The 24,951-nt window shown below is 41.7% G+C and overlaps 1 protein-coding gene across 1 annotated transcript in view; it reads left to right on the top strand.

The window, feature by feature from the left end:
- LOC114663476 (collagen alpha-2(VI) chain-like) overlaps window positions 1-24,951 on the top strand; it is a 64,738-nt gene that overhangs the window by 16,816 nt on the left and 22,971 nt on the right. The window contains exons 7-18 of the mRNA XM_028817225.2: window positions 3,598-3,642; window positions 5,601-5,627; window positions 5,715-5,741; window positions 9,117-9,161; window positions 9,445-9,498; window positions 11,114-11,176; window positions 11,899-11,961; window positions 12,055-12,108; window positions 12,194-12,229; window positions 15,597-15,659; window positions 20,632-20,694; window positions 21,528-21,590. Coding sequence (XP_028673058.1) covers window positions 3,598-3,642; window positions 5,601-5,627; window positions 5,715-5,741; window positions 9,117-9,161; window positions 9,445-9,498; window positions 11,114-11,176; window positions 11,899-11,961; window positions 12,055-12,108; window positions 12,194-12,229; window positions 15,597-15,659; window positions 20,632-20,694; window positions 21,528-21,590 — 603 coding nt within the window. The remainder of the gene's footprint in view (window positions 1-3,597; window positions 3,643-5,600; window positions 5,628-5,714; window positions 5,742-9,116; window positions 9,162-9,444; window positions 9,499-11,113; window positions 11,177-11,898; window positions 11,962-12,054; window positions 12,109-12,193; window positions 12,230-15,596; window positions 15,660-20,631; window positions 20,695-21,527; window positions 21,591-24,951) is intronic.

Below are 24,951 nucleotides of genomic sequence, written 5' to 3'. Positions count from 1 at the left end.
ACATACCAATGTTTCTGTGGATGTGGATCATACCTATGTAGGATGGGGGGGATTATAAGATCCAATCCACGTCCAAATTCTGTAACCTTTTGAGGACACTTTCAAGTGTCATAACAAAAGAGTTGGGAGCACGTCACCTGTGGATTGGAGCAGTGCAGGGGACACTGATTGAGAGTTTGCACCTTGATAAGGGTGTCTTCATTATGAACATCAATGTGTTAAGGGGGTGATAAGCAGACATACATGTCAATGAAGGTCTACATTCGCGTCTTCAGGTGGGACGTGGTAACGTGGGAGGAGCAGCTCCAGCGCGGGGTGTGGGAGTGGACTGCCCTGCACATCGTGCACCCATGCTGATCGCCCTCAACCCTAATTAGCGCTGGAGCTAAAAGGGAAGCGTGAGTGCAGGAGCGGAGAAGGAGAGCAGATCGGAAGGAACAGACTGGGTCAAAGAACAGGAGAGATAGAAGACGAAGGTTAAAGAAGATTGGGAAAAGCGAAATTAAAGATAGGGTAGAGAGCAGGAGCAGCTGGTGTAAGAGAGGGGGAGAGCAGCAGGCAGACGGGTGTGTGAGCCCCCAGGTGAAGGAGTGAGATGATCAGCACTTGATGGGTGCCGAGTCACTCCTGTTGAGCAATCTCCGGTAGCAGGAGCGACAATGCAGCTCTCAGTGTGCTTTCGCCAGGAGGAGTCACGAGTCGGCAGAAGTGGGAGGACAGAGCAGCATCCAGAGTGGGCGCCCCATGGTCGAACTCTGGGGACCCGTCTAGCTGCAGGCAGGATGGGGAGGTGGAGTGATGTCTGGATTGGGAGCCCCAAGATGACCCATGGCCAGAGAAGAAGGACATCTCCAGCTGCTGGTGGACTTCTCCTCGGTCTGCAAGGTGCAAATGGTAGTGATGTGGGGTGAAAGAACAAACTTGTTCTTTTGTACTCATCTTGGTCTCTGAGCGAACGTGCTGGTTCAATGACATGGAAGAACAAATCTTTTTGAAGCATGCGCAGTGCGTGCTACGTCTTATATCACATTCCACAACAGTCAGGAGCCATCATCTTAATTTCACTTAAATAGCTGCTATCGTCAGGAAATAGCCAATCAATAAACTGTTTCAGGAAAACGGTCATGACAAGCTAGCCAATGACTGACTTGGTAGATGATGCCAAGTACCGCCCATTGCTCAGTTCACTCTGACTGAGTGACTATGACCGTCTCAGTACAGTCTTATATTAAAAAAGAAACTAATGTGGATGTTATTTTTCAAGACATAGATATTATGTTAAACTACAACCCCACTGTAAACAACGCAAAAATGCCATATGTAATTAATAATAACTATTATATTGGCACGCTATTACATACACAAAAAAAAGTAATTTGAAATTAATCCTACATTTGAACATTTTAAAATGGATGTTGGGGTATGTCTACAAACTATTTCAAATTATAAAAATATGAAAGCAATACGGACTTTATCCCTATTCAAATAATTTAAACTTTTATTCATAATCTGTACCTATTATATTTCTAGTCTGTACCCCTGGCAATATTGTATATGAAGTTGACCTGTGATATGTACTCTTGCTTGTGTTGTATTTGTTATTAATCTCTATTTATATAATATCCAACGCCTGTCTGTCTGTCTGTCTATTTTTCACGAGAGAACTACTTAACGGATTTAGATCGGGTGTTTTTCTATAATTTGCTTGAACATTCCGGTTGATTTTGTGACTTCTCTCATCGTGCTGAGTATCATAGTTTGCTTGCGGTGAATTCGGTTTATTTGTGCGAATCTGAGAGAGACGCAGCGGACTGATGGGAAGGGGAAGGGCCCTCCTCACTCACATGTCTGCCTCGGGGCGTACCTTACATCTGCTTAGCTAGCAAACGAGAGAACTACTTAATGGATTTAGATATCGGGCTTTTTTTCTATAATTTGCTTGAACATTCTGGTTGATTTTGCGATTTCTCTCATTGTGCTAAGTATCACAGTTCGGTTGTGGCACCGATTTATTTGCACGAATCCGAGAGAGACGCAGCAGGCTGAGGGGTGGGGGGCAGGCCCTCCTCATTCACAGGGATGTAAGCCTCGAGATGTACCTTACATCTGCTTAGCTAGCGAACGAGAGAACTACTTAACAGATTTAGATCGGGTGTTTTTCTATAATTTGCTTGAACATTCCGGTTGACTTTGTGACCTCTCTCATCGCGCTAAGTATCATAGTTTGCTTGCGGTGAATTTGGTTTATTTGCTTGAATCTGAGAGAGACGCAGCGGACCGAGGGGAGGGGGAAGGGCCCTCCACACTCACATGTCTACCTCGGGGCGTACCTTACCTCTGTTTAGCTAGCGAACGAGAGAACTACTTAACAGATTTAGATATCGGGCTTTTTTTCTATAATTTGCTTGAACATTCCGGTTGATTTTGCGACTTCTGTCATTGCGCTAAAAGTCATAGTTCACTTGCGGTATCGATTTATTTGCGTGAATCCGAGACAGAGGCTGTGGGCCAAGTAGAGGGGGAAGCGTGACAACAGGAGTGGGGAGCCAGGCAGGGCCCTCCTCACTGTTCTGTTTCACTGCTACATGGGCGGAGCTGCGGGGGGACGGCTAGTGATTAATAAAAACCTTAAAAAAAGAAAAAACTATGACCGTCTCAGTACACTGACTGACTGATTGAATGAATCCAGCATTGCAAGTTCGTTCACAAAGTGCAGACAAGAGACTCGCAGTACATTGAGTCGCAGTCCACTTGACTGATGATATACTGTATGTGTGTCAGATTGCATCAAAAAGGACAGGATAAAAAAGAAGGAAGAGATTCATCCAAAACCGGGAATAATTTTATTTAGTCTTATTTCAGTGTTCTCACAGTTTTATCGTGATGTGTGCACTATTCGAAGGTTCTATTTGTACGTTTTTTTTTGATAAATTTTATTTATTGTCAAAATGCAATAACGAGGATTATTACATGTAAAGTAATTATTTTAATGCTTGTATTGTTTGGTGGTTAAAGTTGTTACACAGTGATGATACTGTTCTAGATTTTAAACTAGAATATAGCTTGTTGCTGTTTTTGAAGTGAACAAATCGGTGATTCAGAGATTCGAGTCATTTTGGTGAACTGAACGAATCGAATCACCAAAAAGAATCGTCTTACACATCACTACCGAATAGGGCAAGCCGAGGAGTCGTCAGATTTTTCAAGCTCAGTGTTTTTTTAAAGACAACATTTTGTGAATATTTATCAATGATGGACTATTTTAACCTCCACAACTCACTTTTTATGGATTATTTATGCATTGAATCTCTGAATGGCACTGTTATACTTTGGACACTTTTGCTTTCATCTTAGTTGCTAATAAAAGCACTTGTCACTTTTGTAAACCCATCCCCTTGTTGACTGTGTAGGCGTCCTCACTTGCCAGGGCCCATCCACAGGTTACGTTGTCGACGGTGGCGGGTTCAAGAAGCTCCTGATCTGAAGTGGGAGTGTGGAGCTACCCCGCACCGTCACACTCAATTGGCAAAAGGAAAGTAGCTATCTATGTCTGAATTTGCCATCTTCCTTGACTTGCTGCATGTGCTTTCATTTTAGGGAGATCCAGGAATTGAAGGACCAATTGGACTACCAGGTGTCAAGGTATAGTGAAGCTTTTCATTTCGTAGCCAGAAAGCAGGGTAAGTATTCAAGTGGGACCGCTCTAAGCTTTTCGTGATCCGTTTTGTCCACTTTGGCTGCTGTTGCTAAGTGTGATCATGACTGATGACCATCCACAAACCCGCCGTGTGCCACACGATCGCAGGCTGTATGTTCACAGCAGAATCACTCAAAGTCGAGGTGACTGTGTACATGTACAGTACATAGTGAGACGAGACAACATATCTCCACGAGCCTCAGTGCAACATACAGCAAAGTGCAAGTTGTGACAGAAGCAATACAATAAATCTCTTGTGGTAGCCAGCCCGGACACAGATAGGACACGTTGACGTCACCCACAACACGTTTATTATACATTTTACAAAGTTAAGTGCACCACAAAATCCCCAAAAATCCCCAAAGTCCTGGCCAGCACAATGCCTTATCTCCTTACTTCAGGCCGCCTCCTTGCCTTCTCCAGAGACCTCGTCCTCTTCCACCCGACTCTAGCCCACGTATGAAGGGAGGCGGCCCATTTTATATTCCCCCGGATGTGCTCCAGGTGTGTTCCGGCAATCTTCCACCGACACGCCCCAGTGTGGCGTAAGTGTTGGCTGCATCCCCGGAAGCACTCCGGGTGTCCTTGCTTCTCTTCCCACCAGGGCTCCCAAGGCATCTGAGAACCCCCTGGCGGTGACCACGGGCCCCTACAGGGATGAGTTTCCATGCTCTGTACCCGTGGCCCCCAATGAAACCAGGGCGGTCGCCCCCACGTGGTCTGAGGAGGGCGTAAGCCCTCTTCCGGTCCTCCTGGGCGTCCCAGCCGGGTCGCCCCCCCCAGCCATCTGCGACACTCTCTATTATAAAAAAAAAATCTTGGGACGAGACGAGACTTTTTTTCCTGCGACGAGACGTGATCTTGTGAAGAGAGACAGAGAGACACTTTCACGTCCCGTGAGACGCCCTCCTTACAACAATTTTCAAACAAGACCACGGTTATCCAAACTCTCAGTTGCTGGAATGCTTTTAGCAGACACACTTCCTGTGCTCTCAGCTCTTAAAAATTTTATACATTCTAGATGACACGTCAACAACTAAGCGAAGAAGAAAGTGCAGCGTGTCGAAAACAGAACCAAAATGCGTTGGAGAGAAAAGAATGTAAGAAAGAACAAAAATAATCAATGTGCAAATTCTGAAAATAAGGAAAGTAATAATCAGCCCGTCCCGCGAGACTAGACTTTGTGCCAAGAGATTTAACCAGGCCCGGGGGCCGGAAAAAGACAAAGTAGAACGTCGTAAAGAAATCAAAAACGTTGGCGCGATACACATGCAGAGCAGGTTAGAGATAATGGAAGTAGGAAAATTCGAAAGTCTCAAAAAAATTATAGTAAAGATCGCATTAACGCAAACAAACGGAAAATATTACTCGGTGAAATAACGGAACAGCGAAAAGAGATTGCATAGTGTTTGAGGATGTCTGGGGGAGAAGAGAGACAAGGCAGTGAGACAAAAGGACAGCTGCTGTACAGGCGCTTAAATGTTCAAAGCGTCATGCGAGATGAAGATCACAAGGCAGCAGCAGCAACAAGCCAGCAGCTGATCGAGCAAAGAGGAGGTAAACAAAATTGTATCACCGTTTAAGAGGGGGGTTCGGAGGAGCGACTGCATCTCCTTGGGGTGCGTTCAGCCCCCCTCTTCACAAAGGCGAGTAGCGCTGGCAAGCAAAGCGCCCTAGTAGACAATAAATATAACAAACATACGATGTAACAATGTAACAGTATAAGTATGAAAGAGAACACCCTGGAAGGACATCTGGTTAGACAGGCCCTTGACATTTTGTGCATTCAGAATTCTGATGGTCCGCGGTATGAAGCTGTTACTCACTCTTGCAGAACTTCCATTTTTTACTTTCAACATAAAGATGAATAAAATCTTTTTTTTTTGTAAATCTTCCTATTTAGGGAAACCCGGGTCCTAAAGGAGAAAAAGTAAGTTATCCTGTAAAATACCGCTTATTTTTTATTAGTAATAATTGTCTTCAAATGTGCTAATGCACTCTTCATTCCTTTATCCAGGGAGATCAAGGTTCCAGTGGTTCAAAGGTACGTATTGATTTTACCGTCCCATAATGCTCCTTGGTTTTGACTATTGCTATTTTTGATGGTGTCATAAAAGACACGGGTGGGCTGACTCCCTGGCTGGGGTGGGTGGTTCCTTATCCGGTCAGGAAGTCGTCGTAATGGAAGGATATGGATGGACGGGCATCCCGACCAGGCTGTTTAGTGGTACCTTTCCCTGTAATGGATGGACAAGGGGAGACTGCCTCCCAGGGTCATGTGCTTGCCCAGTGGGTGGCGACATCCCTCTTGAGTGCTTCCTGTTAGGACACCTGCAGGGATGCATGGGAGCTGTAGTTGGGGTTTTCAAGTGCCACAAGGGGGAGCTGCTGGATGATGACGCTCATGTCACGGGGAGGTTCTGCCTGACCTGGAAGGGATTCCTGGATGCAATGTGATAGCACTGGAAGTACTTCCGGGTCCAGTATAAAGGAAGCTGAAGGAAGGAAGAGTCGGGAGGAGGTGAACAAGGCTTGCCTGGAGGAGAGGAAAGAAAAGGAAAAGGTGATAAAAACCTGCACAAGGAATTTTGTTTAATGCAAATATCCTTTCTTGAACTTGCGGCTGCGTGGTTTGGTTTGCTTGTCTCTGGGTGTTTGGGGTGCAGTCATGCCCCCTATAGATCACAATTGTTACTAGAAAAAACAAAAAACATCCAGAGCTAGGCATGTGTTTCTGAAAAAAAACAATATTATGGACAGATATGTTTGGAACATAAAACTTTTATTTACAGTATGTAAAAAAATAACTTTTTAGTCTATGTATTTTAATACATTCTTGTTAACATGGCATCAGAGAGTGGCAACGTGTTGCACATTGGTCAGACACGGGTGTCAGATGTAAATGCGACAAAATGACTTCTACTAATATTATTGTGTTTACTACTACTTGTCCTGACAGCAAACTGGTAAACCTTTTGAGCAGAACCAGGAGGTACACACCCATAAGCAAAAAGAGTCAAAGCCGTTAGATCAAAAATAGAAACTGAAGCCAAAATTGGAGACAAATTGAGGTTGAAAGGAACAAGCAAGAGTTCAAAACAGAAATCAACATGCAAGAAGACTCGGAACAAAGGTTTTTGATAGAGTTTTGGTAGCTGCAGATCATATAAGGAAAATGAACTCCAAGCCATCTTTTTATCCAGTTGTGTTGATTAATTAATAGGTCACGACCTTTAAGGCCACACCCCTAGAAACTCGGGGAAGTGACCCTAACAACAGAAACTTAATATGGCAGCGCTCAAGGACCTAAAATGGCCTCCAAAATGTTATCAAAACAAAACAATTCACCTTAGCCATAAAGAATTCTGAGTAGTTAGTGACAGAAAACAGAATCCTTGACTTCAAAAATCCCCAAAGTTCAAAATAATAACATTAGAACAATCAGGACGAGAACAGGCCCTCCAGCCCAACAACGCTCGCCAGACCCATCCATTTAATTCTTCTAAAATAACATCATGTTGAGTTTTGAAAGTCCCTAAAGTCCAACTGTCTACCACGCTACTTGCTCACGTATTCCACGTGTCTATCATTCTCCGTATAAAGAAAAACGTCCTAAAGTTTTCGCGAAATTTACCCCTAACGAGTTTCCATTTATGGATGCAGTCAATGCTTGTAGCATGTAGTTCTATAGATAAATAGATAGATCGATAGATGCTTTATTAATCCCAAGGGGAAATTCACATATAGAATCAAATGAGCCAGCAGTAAAATCAAATCATGACATTACTACTACAATATTACTACCACTAGAACTATAATAGTCGTAGAACAATTCACGAGGAATTTACAGCTGCCAAACGTTCAAGCTGGAGGTTTGTTTTGATGCCACGACCACAATACCACTGATTGGAGGAACCCGGGATGATTGCTTGTGGATTAGCAGTTGTTTCAGAGGTTGTGCATAGAGTAAGAAGGTTTATTTACTGCTTATATTCATGATGCTAATATAAATGAGATAGTTTTAATTTAAAACATACAATATTTTGGATCACTTCTAAAAGTTAGTGTTCTCACCTGCTATATCTAACTACACATCATGTTGATTTTTTCACATGACGTGAATAAAATGAAATGAGCTCGGCAATGCTTGTCATTTCTTGTAATTTATTTCAGAAGGGGTGTCTGTATCTTATTGGGAATTTTTAAAAGAACAAAAAGAAAGTTCATGGTAGTGTGACGATGCGGGTTCAGCTCCATGCTCCTCTTCTATTAGGGAGCCCTTGAACCCATCACTGTCGGTAATGTCACCGATGAGCTAGACAGTGAGGCAATAAACAATTGAGCAAGAGGATGGTTAAAAAGTGCAAAGTGCTTTTATTTAAATAAAATCACAAAGTGCAATAGTGCAGTTTTCAAAGTTCAATAAATAAATACAGTAATCCATTAAAGAAACGTGGAGGTTAAAAGACACAAAAACAACAATCCTTTAAAACGAGGTTCAAACATCTACAGGAAGCAATCTTTAAAAACAAATGACAATCCCGGTGCTTTTTAGTTACTCTGGCGGACCCCCTGCTACTCCTGTTTGGGCTGCTCTACAGGCGAGACGCTCTTTCTGCAGCTGGCCTTCTACCTGCTCCTACTGCAACTGTCAGTAGCCTTTCCGATCCTCGGCTCCGGTCGGCTTACCCTGACAGTGACCTGGAAAATCCACCAACGGCCAAGGCTCTCACGTGGTGGACACCACGTTCCCAAGTCCCGATTCCCCGTGGTCTTCCGTGGAGAATCATCCACTTTCTCATCACTCCCGTCCTTCATAAAGCTCTGCGGGAGCGACAACTACGCCTGGAGTGTCGGCCTCACACCCAGGTTGTCTGTTCAGCTGCTGTGAGCTTGTTCACTCACTCGCTCTCTCTCCCTCCCTTCCATTCTTCCTTCCTGCAACCTCCGTTTCTTTCAGTCTCTTTCTTTTACTTCTCTTTCTTTCCTGTTCTTCTCCCCTTAACCGGCTCGCGCTTCACTATATATGCAGGGAGGACATAGCAGCTGCAGCCCATTAGCCACAGGAACAATCATGGATGTGGGCAGTCTCTCACCTGTGCACTAAGGTGAAAAACGCCCACACCACAGATCGCCCTGCGGCTTGCTATAGCCACCACGCCCCCTCGCTAAGCCGCAAGCGCGGCGATTATTTATTTAAAATAAAACAGCCTTTGATGGAAGAGCTGTGGACCCATAACACCACAGGCAGTTATAAGAAATTCTGAATCAAAAATCAGAACCTGGAGACCCCAGTTCTTACATATACAACACGCATTAAGAAGATATGCACTGAGAGACAGAAGAAAAATGTTGTTAGAAAGTATTCTGATTCACTTTTAATGTTTTAAATCACCTTTGTTGATTCTTTGTATTAAAGGGAGAAACAGGCAAACCAGGATATAATGGGCTGGAAGGCCAAAAGGTATGGAAGTAAATATCTGCATATTTTACATTGAATTCAGTGTGATGCAGCGATAAGCATTGCCTTCTGACTAAGCTTCTTGTGTTTCCATGATTTCTGCCATGCAGTCCGAAGACCGGAATTAGTCACTTTAAACCAGCTCGGTCTAAAAAAGTGAGCCTTGTGACAGACTGACGTCCCATCCAGCTTTGTTTCCTGTTTTGTGACTGTTGGTGCTTTGTGACTCTGTATTCAGAAAGTGGATGGTTGGAGGTCTCAATCAAAGCATCTCTTTCTTTTAAAGGGAAAGCGTGGCAGAATTGGTACCCCAGGTTGCAAAGGAGATTCTGGAATTAAGGTAAGTGTGCATACTGTATGTGACCATCATTTTTATCACTTTCTATCTATCTATCTATCTATCTATCTATCTATCTATCTATCTATCTATCTATCTATCTATCTATCTATCTATCTATCTGACTGTCTTATCCTGCCTACTACGCTAAAATATCTGTTTATCTATCTGTCTATCTATGTATATATCTGTCTTATCCTGCCTACTACGCTAAAATATCTGTCTATCTGTGTATTTATCTGTCTTATCCTGCCTACTACGCTAAAATATCTATCTATCTATCTATCTATCTATCTATCTATCTATCTATCTATCTATCTATCTATCTATCTATCCATTCTCTTCCGCTTATCCGAGGTCGAGTCGCTGGGGCAGCAGCTTGAGCAGAGATGCCCAGACTTCCCTCTCCCTGGCCACTTCTTCTAGCTCTTCCGGGGGAATCCCAAGGCTTTCCCAGGCCAGCCGGGAGACATAGTCCCTCCAGCGTATCCTGGGTCTTCCCCGGGGCCTCCTCCCGGTTGGACGTGCCCAGAACACCTCACCAGGGAGGCGTCCTTACGGCTCAGCTCCTTTTTCACCACGACAGACCGATGCAGAGCCCGCATCACTGCGGACGCCGCACCGATCCTGCTACTATCCTGCTATATTATCCTGCCTACTACACTAAAATATCTATCTATCTATCTATCTATCTATCTATCTATCTATCTATCTATCTATCTATCTATCTATCTATCTATCTATCTATCTATCTATCTATCTATCTATCTATCCTGCCAACTATACTAATGCCTTGGATGTCCATTTTTAACATAATTTGTGATTCTGAATTGGCTTGACATGAGTAGTGCTAGTTGTGTGAATAAGTGTACACTGTGATGAACTGCTGGCCCATCTAGAGTGGCTGCTTGCCTTTTTTCCTATTTAAGTCTTCAGAACCCCAAAAGATCAGTGCCAATCCTGCCACCAACCCCCAAGTTCACCCTGCAAGCTGGAGGACCTACTCGCAGAGCTGGGTGCAGATTAACGTCATACCCAGGATGAATTAATTGCAGGTTAAGGGCCTTGCTCCCTGTAATTGCCCTGTCCTGGGTATGACGTTAATCTGCACCCAGCCCTGCAAGCAGGTCCTCCAATTTACAGGGAAAACTTCAGAGTTGGTGGCAGAATTGGCACTCCAGTCACTGTAAAAACCTCACACTGGTCCAGTGTGGTGCTGAGGTGTCCCAGTCCAGGGGGTTCATCATTTGGTGGGTGAGGCAATGCGCTATCAGTGCATGCTACCAACCATAAATAAAATGTATTATTATCATTATTAATATTATTATTATTACACTATGATGGTGTTTTATTATTTACCTTATTAAAGATTTATTTGTAATCTTTGTTTAGACTATTCTGCGGTGGGTTGGCACCCTGCCCAGGATTGTTTCCTGCCTTGTGCCCTGTGTTGGCTGGGATTGGCTCCAGCAGACCCCCGTGACCCTGTGTTCGGATTCAGCGGGTTAGAAAATGGATGGATGGATGGATGTTTAGACTATTAGATGAGCAAATGTGTGGGGAAAAGCCCATTTTTTCTGGTTAACTCCCTTTTTTAACATATTCCTTTCAATCCCAGGGAGAAAGTGGTCTATCTGGTGATTTTGGATTAAAGGGTATACAAGGAGATCCAGGAGAAAAGGTGAGCTCACTGAAGTATGCTGCTTCCCTCCGTCTTAATCTTGCTTCCCATTAATATGATCAAACTATGACAACGGCCTTAATTTTTCATCTACCGGACCCACTTTTAGGTTCTAGAGACCCATGAAGCTCCCGTAAATGTTCTGCCCCAGGCTAGTATCATAGGCCTCAGTGTTCCCAGGGCTACAGCTCTTTTTTATTCATTGCCCCCACAAGTCCAATAAGCCTTTAGCATTCATGTAATGTTGCTTTTTCTCCGGTTGGATGAAAGTGTGGGATTTACATTCTGTGAATTTGCAACATGAGGCAGAAATGTTTGAACTAATTTATAGCAGCTTGATCTCAGAGTGGTAGCCACCTGATTTGGTTCTGTCTATCACAAATGAGGAAATCCACCTTTGTGTTATTATAAAGTTTTCTTTGCTTGTTTAATCCCCTAACATTCCAGGAAAGCAGTGAGTTCTCCTGTGACGTAATAGCCATGCATTGTATAAATGTCATGGGTTGGGACAACAGCCATTTAGTTAAAATAAAGGATGCTGTAGTACAGTAATTTGTGTGTTTTTCTCCAACTGCACCAGCATGTGGTTGCACAGAATATCAGCAGCTTCGCAGTTCAAGTCGCACAAGTCTAAGTAACCAAACCTTTTCACGGTTTTCTTTAAAATATTGTAGCTCTTCTTTAGACACAACCTCAGATGTTTCTATGCATTTTAAATTTAGGGAGCAGCTGGGGAGATGGGCAGAACAGGTCCTCAAGGAGCAAAAGGAGATGACGGGGAAAAGGTACAGTAAGACTTAGTAACATGTTTCTACTTTGTAAAAGAGAAGTGGAAAGAATAATGATCATTCCAGTTTCTTTATTTTTTTTATTTCCAGGGCATCAGAGGTTATGCTGGAAGCCCAGGAGAGACAGGACAAAAGGGACCCAAGGTATTTTGGTTACGTCACACAATGATTATTTGTTTTTTCTTTGTCATAAACTTTTACGTGATCTGTAATATTTGACTTTTTTTAGGGAATTTCAGGCCCACCTGGAGACTTGGGTGACCAGGTAAAGTTTTAATATTACTAACACCCAATCAAGTAAGACAGCAAGAACAGGTAAAGAACATGGACGGATGCAGAGCAACTCAACTAAAAAACCATAAGGATGCTGCCTTCTCAAGCCATCTGAACACCAGAGGAAGAAAGGAATGGGAACAGATCAACAGAATAGATAGATTAATTTTAGTATAGTTGGCAGGATTAGATAGATAGATAGATAGATAGATAGATAGATAGATAGATAGATAGATAGATAGATAGATAGACAGACAGACAGACAGACAGACAGACAGACAGACAGACAGACAGACAGACAGACAGACAGACAGACAGATAGATAGATAGATAGATAGATAGATAGATAGATAGATAGATAGATAGATAGATAGATAGATAGATACTTTATTAATCCCAAGGGAAAATTCACATACTCCAGCAGCAGCATATTGATAAAAAACAATATTACATTAAAGAGTGATAACAATGCAGGTATAACAGACAATAACTTTGTATAATGTTAATGTTTACCCCCCTGGGTGGAATTGAAGAGTCGCATAGTGTGGGGGAGGAACGATCTCCTCAGTCTGTCAGTGGAGCAGGACGGTGACAACAGTGTGTCGCTGAAGCTGCTCCTCTGTCTGGAGATGATCCTGTTCAGTGGATGCAGTGGATTCTCCATGATTAACAGGAGTCTGCTCAGCGCCCGTCACTCTGCTACGGATGTCACACTGTCCAGCTCCATGCCTACAATAGAGCCTGCCTTCCTCACCAGTTTGTCCAGGCGTGAAGCGTCCCTCTTCTTTATACTGCCTCCTCAGCACACCACCATGTAGAAGAAGGCCTTTGCCACAACCGTCTGATAGAACATCTGCAGCATCTTATTGCACATGTTGAAGATACGCCAGCCTTCTAAGGAAGTATAGTTGGCTCTGTCCTGTCTTACACAGAGCATCAGTATTGGCAGTCCAGTCCAATTTATCATCCAGCTGCACTCCCAGGTATTTATAGGACTGTACCCTCTGCACACAGTCATCTCTGATGATCACGGGGTCTGTGAGGGGCCTGGGCCTCCTAAAATCCACCACCAGGGATTTTTGGTTTTGCTGGTGCTCAGTTGTAGGTGGTTTGAGTCGCACCATTTAACAAAGTCCTTGTTTAGGTTCCTATACTCCTCCTCCTGCCCACTCCTGATGCAGCCCACGACAGCAGTGTTGTCAGCCAACTTTTGCACGTGGCAGGACTCCAAGTTGTATTGGAAGTCCGATGTATATCGGCTGAACAGGACCGGAGAAAGCACAGTCCCCTGCGGCGCTCCTGTGTTGCTGACCACAATGTCAGATGTGCAGTTCCCAAGACGCACATACTGAGGTCTGTCTGTAAGATAGTCCACGATCCATGCCACCAGGTATGAATCTACTCCCATCTCTGTCAGCTAGTCAGATAGATAGATATGAAAGCCACTATATAATAAATAGATATATTTATGAAAGGCACTACATACGATAGATAGATAGATAGATAGATAGATAGATAGATAGATAGATAGATAGATAGATAGATAGATAGATAGATAGATAGATAGATAGATAGATAGATAGATAGATAGATAGATAGATACTTTATTAATCCCAATGGGAAATTCACATTCTCCAGCAGCAGCATACTAATATAATAAACAATATTAAATTAAAGATTGATAATAATGCAGGTAAAAAACAGACAATAACTTTGTATAATGTTAAATGTTAACGTTTACCCCCCCGGGTGGAATTGAAGATTAGATAGATAGGTTCCTATAACTATCATGAAAATGCATTACTGATAGATACAAATAGAGAGAGGTTGGACATATGCCGTGATACAGCGTGTTGCCACACCCATCACATAATGAACAAATTAGGATCCGAGTGTAGCCTTTCAACGAGTGACACCTCAGCACCACACTAGTTTGAATGGAATGGAACAGTGTGAGGTTTTTTACAGTGGCCGGAGTGCCAATCCTGCCACCGACCCCCAGGTTTTCCCTTTAAGTTGGAGGACCTACTTGCATAGCTGGATGCAGACTAATGTCATACCCAGGACGGAACAATTCCAGGTTAAGGGCCTTGCTCAAGGGTCCAATGGAGTGGAATCACTTTGAGCACTTACGGGATTTGAACTAGCAGCCTTCCAATTACTGACCCACATCCCTAGCCTCCATCCTTACAAATCAAAGTTAAACAAAATACACATGAAAGAGTAGCGTCTCAGACACTAGTGTGGACAGCAGAATACATTATGTGGTATGAGTCCCTAAAAGTTCAATATATAAAGTTCAGTGCAGTTCCTGTGTAAACTATGAGGTGGGCTTCATGCCAGCAATATTGTAAATTCTTTTCTCCTCAACTACAGTAGTAGGTTGTTGTACCATGTTAGCCATTGTGGATGCAACGAAAATTCAAGCAAAATGACACCTTTTATTGGCTAACTTTAAAGATTACAATATGCAAACTTTTGAGGCAACTTGTAATCAATTACAAAGAGGGACCCGCGTTGCCTTGAAAGCTTGCATATTGTAAGCTTTATAGTTAGCCAATAAAAGGTGTCATTTTGCTTGAATTCTTGTTGTTCCTCAGCTCTACATAGGGTGGCAATTGAACCCAACAGTGGACTATTAGTTTTCTACATGTAGCAGTGGTCAGTTAGCCAGTGAATCATTATGGATACCGGTGCCTTTTAAATGCATTCCAGAATTGAAGGATGCAGGGGGATTAGAGCTGTCTTACAGCACTGTACTGAAGTGTGTATAGAAAGTTCTAGTGGCACCTCTGCCTCCAGAAGTTACCCCAGAAGACTCAAAAGAAGTGAATCTCTGGACAGGTTATCATTGCTCATTCCCTGCCAGCCACTGACTTTTAGATCTTGTAATTGACGATGAATTGGGATAAAACCTCACAAACAGGGTAGTATATAGAGATCTATAATATGTAAAAGTCGTTTCATGGAGTAAGCAGTATGAGAGCTCAGATCAGTCCTGGGCCCATCTTAGATTGTGTGTAGCCCACCCCCCACCCCAGTTGTTTGGGAGGAGAATTAATATATATTTTAATTTAAATAATGGCAAGTTTTGTGGTCTGGCAATTTTCCAACAGCCTCCACAGACCAATGATTTAACAAAAAGTGAGAGACCATTGTGCTTAATAATTTGACTGCAAAGTAATTGCTGTTGCCATGCAATGGCAAACAGTTAGTGTAGAAAAGAGTGCAGCCAGGTAGGATTGACTCATAAGAAACAATTGCACAGGATAAATTACTCTGGTACAAAAATTTAAAAAATAGCTAGTGGAAACAAGTGAAATGTTTACTGAAACTATGAAATGTAATTTGTTTCTTAGGGGATGAGAGGTGAAAGTGGAAAGGTGGGACTGCGTGGCACACCTGGAAGAAAAGGAGAAAAGGTAAAAATAAAAAATGTGGCAGACTCATTATAGATTAGAGGGTGTTCAATAATTCAAAATAAATAAGGATGTGCAAAATGGAAAATTGGTAAGCCTGTGAATTTGACAATAACATTATTATGAAATTAATTTCAGGGATCGAAGGTTAATGAAACCACAATTTGCATTTTCTCTTTATAAAATCATCTCCTTCTTTCAGCTGCTCCCATTTAGGGGGTCACCACATCGGATCATCTGTCTCCATCAATGCCTATCTTTTACACCACATTCATAAACCTCCTCTCTTTGGCCTTCCTCTTTTCTTCTTGGTTGGCAGTTCTTTTCCCGAAGTGCCCCTCATCTCTCCTCTACATGTGCCCAGACTATCTCTCTCTTGGTCACCAAGCTGTCGTACCTGTGTTGTCCCTCTAATAGACTCATTTCTACTCCTGTCTACCCTCGTTACTCCAAGCAAAAATTGTAACATCATCAACTGTGCCATTTCCAGCTGTGCCTCTTGTCTTTTCATCAGTGCTACTGTCTTCAGACCAAACAACACAGCTGGTCTCAGTACCGTCCTGTAGACCTTCCCTTTCACTCTTGCTGATACTCGCCTGTCACAAATTACTCCTGCCACTCTCCTCCACCCAGTCCACCCTGCCTGCACTATCTTCTTCACCTCTCTGCCACATTCTCCATTGCTTTGGACTGTTGAATTCAATAATTTAAATTTGTCTACCTTCACCACCTCTGCTCCTTGCCGTTGCACCCTTCCACCACCTTCCTTCTCATTCATGCACATGTACTCCATCTTACTAATATTGACTCTCATTACCCTTCTCTCCAGTGCATACCTCTGCCTCTCTAGGTTCATCTCAACCTGCTGTCTACTCTCACTACAGATCACAATGTCGTACGCGTACTTCATAGACCATGGAGACTCCTGTCTGACCTTATCTGCCAATATGTCCCTCACCATTGTAAATAGCTGATATTTGATGTAATTCCACTCTCACCATGAACCATACTGTCATTCCTGTCACGCCTCACCACAGTCACACTGTCCTCATACATATCCTGCACCACCCTCACATACTTTTCTGCTACTCCCAACTTCCTCATACAGCGCCATAACTCCTCTCTTGGCTCCGTGTCATGCACTTTCTCTAAGTCCACAAACATGCATTGCAATTCCTTCTGGCCTTCTCTGTATTTCTCTTTATAGAATTATATTACTTCTACACCTTTGTGTTTTTTGCAGCCAAAATGAAGGTGCACCTTTTGTATGAATGTTAAAATGTGTATCTGTCTATCCATTATCTTAACTTGTATAGTCCAATGCAGTATTCTGGGAGGGTTCAAAGTAAGACATTAATCAGCCCTGCATGGAGCATCAGTCCATCACATTGCAACTACCCATTCATACATTCTCTCACACATAGCCAGTTTAAAGTTACTGTTTAGATCAGCTTAAATATCTTTGGGATATGGTGGAAACCAGGCTGTCTATAGAAAAAGGAACGGGCATGGAGAGAAGGTGGAAATTCTATGTAGGCCATGATCGATCCAGGAGTTTAATCTGCTTTGCTGAGGCTTTAGGGCAGCAGCACGTGTCACTTTACCACCTCATGTAAATCCATGTTTCCTTCGGAATCACCAGTGGAATCAGTTTTCCAGATGAAACCATACAATGACACAACCCAGAAGAGTTTTAAAATTCAATATATATTTTGTCTATATTAGGGTGGTGCAGGGACATGGGAAATTTTCAATTGACGTTCAATGCACGAATAAACACATTACAAAATACATCTAATGTGTTGTACAGGATCTGCAATTAATGATGCAGGGACATGGGAAATTTTCAATTGACGTTCAATGCATGAATAAACACATTACAAAATACATCTAATGTGTTGTACAGGATCTGCAATTAATGATGGTAGTCAGTATTCCTTTTATGTTTTGAAGAAAACATCATGAAGGTGCAGTTGTCCATTTCTCCGTACACATTCTGACAGGCTGTTGTTGAAATCCTGCATTGCTCAATGTTACACGTCAAGAGGAATGTCAGCGATTTCCTCTTCAATCCTCCTTTTTAGTTCAGCAATGGTTGCAGGACGTGTGCAGTACACTTGGCTTTTAAGATGTCCCCACAGGAAAAAAATCAGAAACGGTGAGATCTGGCGATCTCAGAGGCCATGGAATGTCACCGTTGCATGAAATGACAAGCCAAACAATTGTCGAGTAGCTGCCATCGATTGTCAGGCAGTGTGCAAAGTGGCTCCACCTGGGGACTTCTCTTTTAAGACTGAACCCGCTTCTTTGAAATTATGCACCCATGTTGTAATCACATGAGCAGGCAGGACACGATCATGACGTCCTAACTGGTAAAGACGCCGAAATTCCCTTTGAGTAGCAGTCACACTATCACCATTCTTTTAAAAGGCTTTCACAGCGAACGCTCATTACGCACCACTCCACTGCTGCTCCATTATATCTAATGACAAGGGGACCAAAATGAGGTCGCATTGGTCCCAAACAACCGCCGAGGCCCCAGGGTCACCAACTCCAAGTTTCAAAATTTCCTGTTTCCTTGCACCACCCTGTATTTAAATACAGTACATAGAAATCATTCTTTTATTTGCCATGACTTATTTTTATTCACTTTGTTAAAAGTTTCATTGTTTAGAAATTTCTCAAGCGACGCAGGTGAACGTTGCTAAAGGAGAAATTCAAAGACACCTACTGTAGCATTTGCACTTCTTAAAAGAGCTATGATTTTGCCTTTAATTCGATTAATTTCAATGAATGTTACGTTGTGCCCTTCACAAGGGGTTTTCCTAAATTGCTGCACTGATTCTTAAAATGTCACACAGCACAAACCCTGTAGATCTGTTAAGCAGTGTAATCCAGCAGCCAAGACACGGCACCTAAAGGCATACTCCACCCATAAATGATATTTTTGTGCATGTTACCTGCCACATTAGTTTATAGTGATGGCCAAGAAATTTTTTTAATCTAATGTTTTCATGGAGAACAAACTGTAAAGGACAGCATGCATGGGCCGGCGTCTGGTCCCAGAGATCGGGGTAGGCTTCATTTCAAATCTATGTCCTCCCCCAGTCCACTAGATGGCAGCATCCATGGCCTTCTAGAAATGTTGGGAACTGTAGTGTAATGCGGCAGCCCTGCTGGGGTCCGTGGGTGCCACTGGAAGGTGCAAGAGGGAGTTATGCTCCCTACTTTATGGGATTTCCGATTGACCATGAAGTGCTTCCATCAGGCTCTGTCCTGCCACTGGAAGTACTCCAGGGTTCAAAATAGAAGGAGGCACTTGATCTCATTCAGACGATTTGGAGTTGGGTATGGAGGACGCACAAAGCTCTCCTAGGACATGTGGAGGTGAAGAGAAAAAAGAGAGAAGAATTGTATTTTGCTTTATGCCAACTTGATTTAAAAAGAATAAACCTTTTATTTATATTAGGACTTGTGTCTGTGAAGTTGTGTCTGGGGTTTAGAGTACTGCAACACCCCATAGTGTTCACAGGACATAAAGATTACGATAAAATGGGACCTAATTGTGACCAATGTTGGAAAACTGCAAACAAAATAAAAAACTCTCCCATTACATGTGTCGCATGATCTTCATGTCAAGTCACCCAGTCATATGCTCATGATATCCACAATGCATGTATTCTTTTGGTAAAAAACCTATCTACTATATAATAAAACAATAAGGTCTGTGTGGGGCGGCACGGTGGCGCAGTGGGTAGCACTGCTGCCTCGCAGTTGGGAGACCTGGGGACCCAGGTTCGCTTCCCGGGTCCTCCCTGTGTGGAGTTTGCATGTTCTCCCCATGTCTGCGTGGGTTTCCTCCGGGCGTTCCGGTTTCCTCCCACAGTCCAAAGACATGCAGGTTAGGTGGATTGGCGATTCTAAATTGGCCCTAGTGTGTGCTTGGTGTGTGGGTGTGTTTGTGTGTGTCCTGCGGTGGGTTGGCACCCTGCCCGGGATTGGTTCCTGCCTTGTGCCCTGTGTTGGCTGGGATTGGCTCCAGCAGACCCCTGTGTTCGGATTCAGCGGGTTGGAAATGGATGGTCTGTCTGTCCAGACCCTCAGAGCAGTCTGATTGGTCAGTTTGTCTTTGGTGAGGAAACAAAAGAGGAAGTGTGAGTGTGAGAAGCAGGAGGAGTAAAGACGCACAAATATAAAACTGGACAGAAGGAGAGAAAAGCACCTCGAAAATAATGACAGAGTCAGAGAAGCAGGCTTTACAGGAACACAATCAAGAAAGGGCAAACTGACGTTTACATGTGCAAATACAGAGGAGAGGCGCTGAAGGTACACGTAGGGCAAAAATATTTAAAAATTATTCTGTTACCTGTCTTCAATCGGAACTGTGGCTAGTTGTTAAATAAGCAACTCCAGAAAATGAAAGAAGTCCAACATGCAGGAAGCTGCTTATCTACATTTACATTATACAGTAGCCTTTTGAATTGAAGACACAACTCTTGACCAATGGGTGATTTGTTTCATGGAAGTTTTTTGGTTTTGTTTGCTGTTATCCAGCATTGATCACCACTGAGTCCAGAAATGTTATGTCCATTCTGCATGGAAACATGAAATTTAGTTTAATTTTAATTTTAGTTTAATTTAATTTGGTTTAATTTTAATTTATTTTCATTTTTATTTTCTTGTTTCTTGTATGTATTCTTTCAGGTTATTTTATTTATATATTTTATATTCTACTTTGTGATTTTATTTATGTATTTCTGCTATGTATGTTGTATTTGTTATTTAATTCTTTTTAAGTGGAAAGCACTTTGGGTCAACTTCTGTTGTCTTTAAATGTGCTATACAAATACTTGACTTAAGATGGCTATCATTACAAACTACACAAGGCAACTAGAGAAATGTAATTACCTGTGTTATTTAGTATAAACTAAACTGCCATTTCTGATCTTATTTATAATTTCCATTGAATTTTTAGGGAGCACTTGGAGCTGAAGGCCCTCGAGGCGCACCAGGCAGCACTGGCGAGAAGGGCGTCAATGTGAGTATGGATTCAGATGCTCTACCGGCTGTGCACTATGAACAAGATATTAGGTCAGGTATTCCTCGCAGAGTTCATAGCAGAAATAGGCGAGGGAGACGCGTCCTGTAAGACCTGTCAGATCGGAGTTTATAAGAAGCAATTCAGGATTAAGCAGGGTGCAGAATTCATAAATGGTTTCCCAAGGTAAATTCCATTTAAATAAAGTATATTAAGAGCTACAGAGTATTCATGGATGTAAAGATCATTTAAAAAAAAGCTAAAGAAAAATATTAATGATTCTACTTTCCCATTGCCATGATATATTTCATTGCAATCTTTTACACTTCATTTTTTGTGAATGTCATTTTAAATGAATGAAAGAGGCAGCAGTCACAAATAAAAACCTGCCTTAATAGAAAAACAAGCTTCTGTGTGTCTGTGTATCTCTGTGTCCATCCAGTTGCTATGTCTGCCATTCCAACAGATGGCGTGTCACAAACATTTGTAGTAACAAAATCTTTGGAGTGGTGTTAAGTGGTGTGGAGTGGTAGTTTCTGTTTTTAAGCAATAATATAGTAGTGTGAACAGAGCCTAAGTTTGTGTTGTTCCCTGACTGATTATGCATATCTTGCCTGTGATAATTCATACATTGCCTGTGGTTTGACACATTTTGTATTTTAGGTGCTTAATTGCTTCTAACAAGCACTTGAAGATGTCTTGTTTAATGAAGGGTGATTTTTTTTTTTACCAGTAGTGTGCTGGTAGGCCATGCAGACAAATAAAAACAAAACTTTGATTTCCTATGTCTCCTCATAATCCATCATAAAAATATACCATTGTTACCATTTTAGGGTGCACCGGGATTCCAAGGTGCTAGGGGTACTCCTGGTGAGACTGGAAATGCTGGAACTTCAGTAGGTATCATCGAAAACAGTTCATTAAACTGCAGAATTCCTACGTGATATACACTGAACTTTATAAATAATTAGGCCCCTGGCTCACTCACTCTATCTATCTATTATATAGTGCCTTACATATCTATCTATCTATCTATCTATCTATCTATCTATCTATCTATCTATCTATCTATCTATCTATCTATCTATCTATCCTGCCAACTATTGTAAAATTAAAGTCTATCTATCTATCTATCTATCTATCTATCTATCTATCTATCTATCTATCTATCTATCTATCTATCTATCTATCTATCTATCTATCTATCTATCTATCTATCTATCTATCCTGCCAACTATTGTAAAATTAAAGTCTATCTATCTATCTATCTATCTATCTATCTATCTATCTATCTATCTATCTATCTATCTATCTATCTATCTATCTATCTATCTATCTATCTATCTATCTATCTATCCTGCCAACTATTCTAAAATTAAAATCTATCTATCTATCTATCTATCTATCTATCTATCTATCTATCTATCTATCTATCTATCTATCTATCCTGCCAACTATTCTAAAATTAAAATCTATCTATCTATCTATCTATCTATCTATCTATCTATCTATCTATCTATCTATCTATCTATCTATCTATCTTATAATATATTGCTTATTTATGCCATATATATTTTACGAGTATGTGCTTCTAAATCTGTAAAATGGTATATAATGTTGTGGTGAATGTATGTACTTTTTAAATTTTTTTGTTCCAGTCAATCCATTTTAATGTTTTTTCTATTCAATTTCTATTTAATGGTTTTAATGTTGTTTTTTCCCCACCTGGGTTTTTCACGTGTAGTTCCATTTCCATTTTTATTTTGTACGTTTTTCAATATTTTGGACTGTACTCAATTTCTTTATCTTGCATTTGTATTTTACCACAACACTTAATTTGGATGCCACTATTTTCTATGGCTTCTGGTTTGATCTTGGTCACCACCTTCATGTGATCGTGATCATCTAGGTTGGTGACATCAGAATCCCTTTAAGTTTAAATATGGAGGCTATCTGCAGATTCTGTATCCCTGGGTGTAAACTTTGTTAAAGTGGCAGTTAGTTTGATTCAAAGAGATTATTGCTAGGTTTCACTTTGGTTCTGAATAATTCTTGGTTTTCAAATTACACTTTTGTTTTACCCTTTAATAAATGTTGCTGTCTCTGTGATTTTGATCCTACCGGTTTCACATCATTTCCCTCTGCCCAGTCTCTCATTCTGCTCTTTGATATTCATCTCCCAGTCATTCTTTGACACTCACAATAATCCTTAAGCTGCTTTAGTGTGCACAAAAACACACACACACACACACATTCGGTTCCCTGAGAGGGGATGCAGTGAGTGTGTATGCCTGATTAGCCCAGAATTAGGGCGAAAAATGTGTTGCATACTCTTTGCATTATTTGACAGTATATAGTATATATAATATATATATATATACTAGGGGGCTCCGCCCCCTGCTCGCTTCGCTCACCAACCCCTGTGTTTGGTTTACCGGATATACAATACAATTTATTTTTTGTATAGCTTAAAATCACACAAGTGCTGCAATGGGCTTTAACAGACCCTCCCTCTTGACAGCCCCCCAGCCTTGACCCTCTAAGAAGACCAGAAAAAACTACCAAAAAAAACCCTTTTAGGGAAAAAATGGAAGGCAGTTCAAAGAGAGACCGCTTTCCAGGTAGGTTGGGCGTGCAGTGGGTGTCAAAAAGAAAAGGGTCAATACAATACATAGAACAGAATAAATCCTGAATACAGTATAAAAATAAAAATTCTAGAAGTACGGAGTAGCATTTCACATTAGATGATATCACATAATATGATTTGGATTTGTTTTAATTCCTGGAGACCTCATTCATCAAGCTGCCTCCCCCATTTTGCCATTCCACATCTGAAATAGCACTAATCCGATGAAAGGACCCCTCATTCCCACATCCCCATTCATCAGGGATGACTTTACCTTAGGCAGGCAATCTATAATTTAAAGAGATTGTTATTTTCTTGTGAATTATTACATATGCATTATTTTCACTTCTACTTTAAAAACTTTTGTAAAAACAATACTTATTTCTTTATTTCCTGCCCTGCGCATGGTTACATCTCTTTCTTCCCAGACGTATAATACTGCTCGTGTTGTGAAGGGTGTTTTGCGGCTGAACGTACGCTAAGGATATGCCTTTGGATCATTTGCTGTCTTTCTGCTGCTTGCTAGCTGCCTCTTCTGTCTGTCACATGTCGTTGTTTTAAGAGCTCTGAGCACCTGATGCTTGCCTGCCAAAAGCAATCCAACAACTGCTAGCTTAGAGGTCTGTTGACTTGTTTTAAATGATGGCTCACTGCCTGGTCTCGCGTGACGTTGTAAAAGCAATACCTGTCTTTTATTTCTGGCCCCGGGCGTAGTTGAATTCTTTCTTGCAGGATGTATAACGCTGCTCACGTTCGGTTGGGGTAGCTGCTGTCGCACTGCCCTTCGATCTTTTTAAAGCCTGTACAGCCGCTGTCCTTTTTGCTACGGCCCTGGGACAATCTCTTGCCACCAAGTCTCATGCTTATGGTCCCTGCGAGACGCACCATGGCAATTCTCCTTGGTCTCGCAGGTCTTTAAAATGTCTTTCGAGATTATCACGTATTGTAGCCTTGCATTTGCTTTCCATTCCGGGATTTTCTTTTATAAATATACTGTATAAAGAACACTAGGTGTCTATAATTATGTATTACGTGGGAGAGGAGGAGAAGACAATGCGCCCCTTCTCACCCTGGTGGGCTGTCACATACCTCGATGAAGCCTGTGAAGAGATCCACTGATGCACACGCGTGACACCATCTATTTATTTTTTTAACAGCCGTTTTCCAACACAGGGTGACAAAAAATTAGCATTGGACTCAAAGTAGGAACCAACTCAAAACAAACCGCCATCTTATTGCAGGGCTGCCTCAGACTAAGTCATGATAGTCCAGTTTTTGGACTGTCAATTTACCCAATATGCAAGTCTTCATGATTTGAGAATATATTAGAAAACTGAAAGACGTTTTTAGGCAGACACAGGGAGAACATGAAAATTCCACATCTGCAGTGGCTGAGTCAGGAATCAAACTGCATCTCTGAAGCAGTAAAACAACAACAGTAAACAATCCAACCATGCCATCAATAGACTGGCATTCAGAAGTACAACTGTGCAGTTTACATATAAATCCGATTTCAAGTGAACGCAACATTTTTAATAATTCGTAAACAGCAGAATGAGTACAGATTTATATATTTCTCAACATTTGTAAACCCTAATAAGACTGATATCTATTTTTGCATTCCTGACCTT

The sequence above is a fragment of the Erpetoichthys calabaricus genome, chromosome 13 (assembly GCF_900747795.2).
Source record: "Erpetoichthys calabaricus chromosome 13, fErpCal1.3, whole genome shotgun sequence".
Lineage (NCBI taxonomy): Eukaryota > Metazoa > Chordata > Cladistia > Polypteriformes > Polypteridae > Erpetoichthys > Erpetoichthys calabaricus.
Note: the sequence above shows the minus strand (reverse complement) of the source record. Positions and strands in the feature narration are given on the sequence as shown.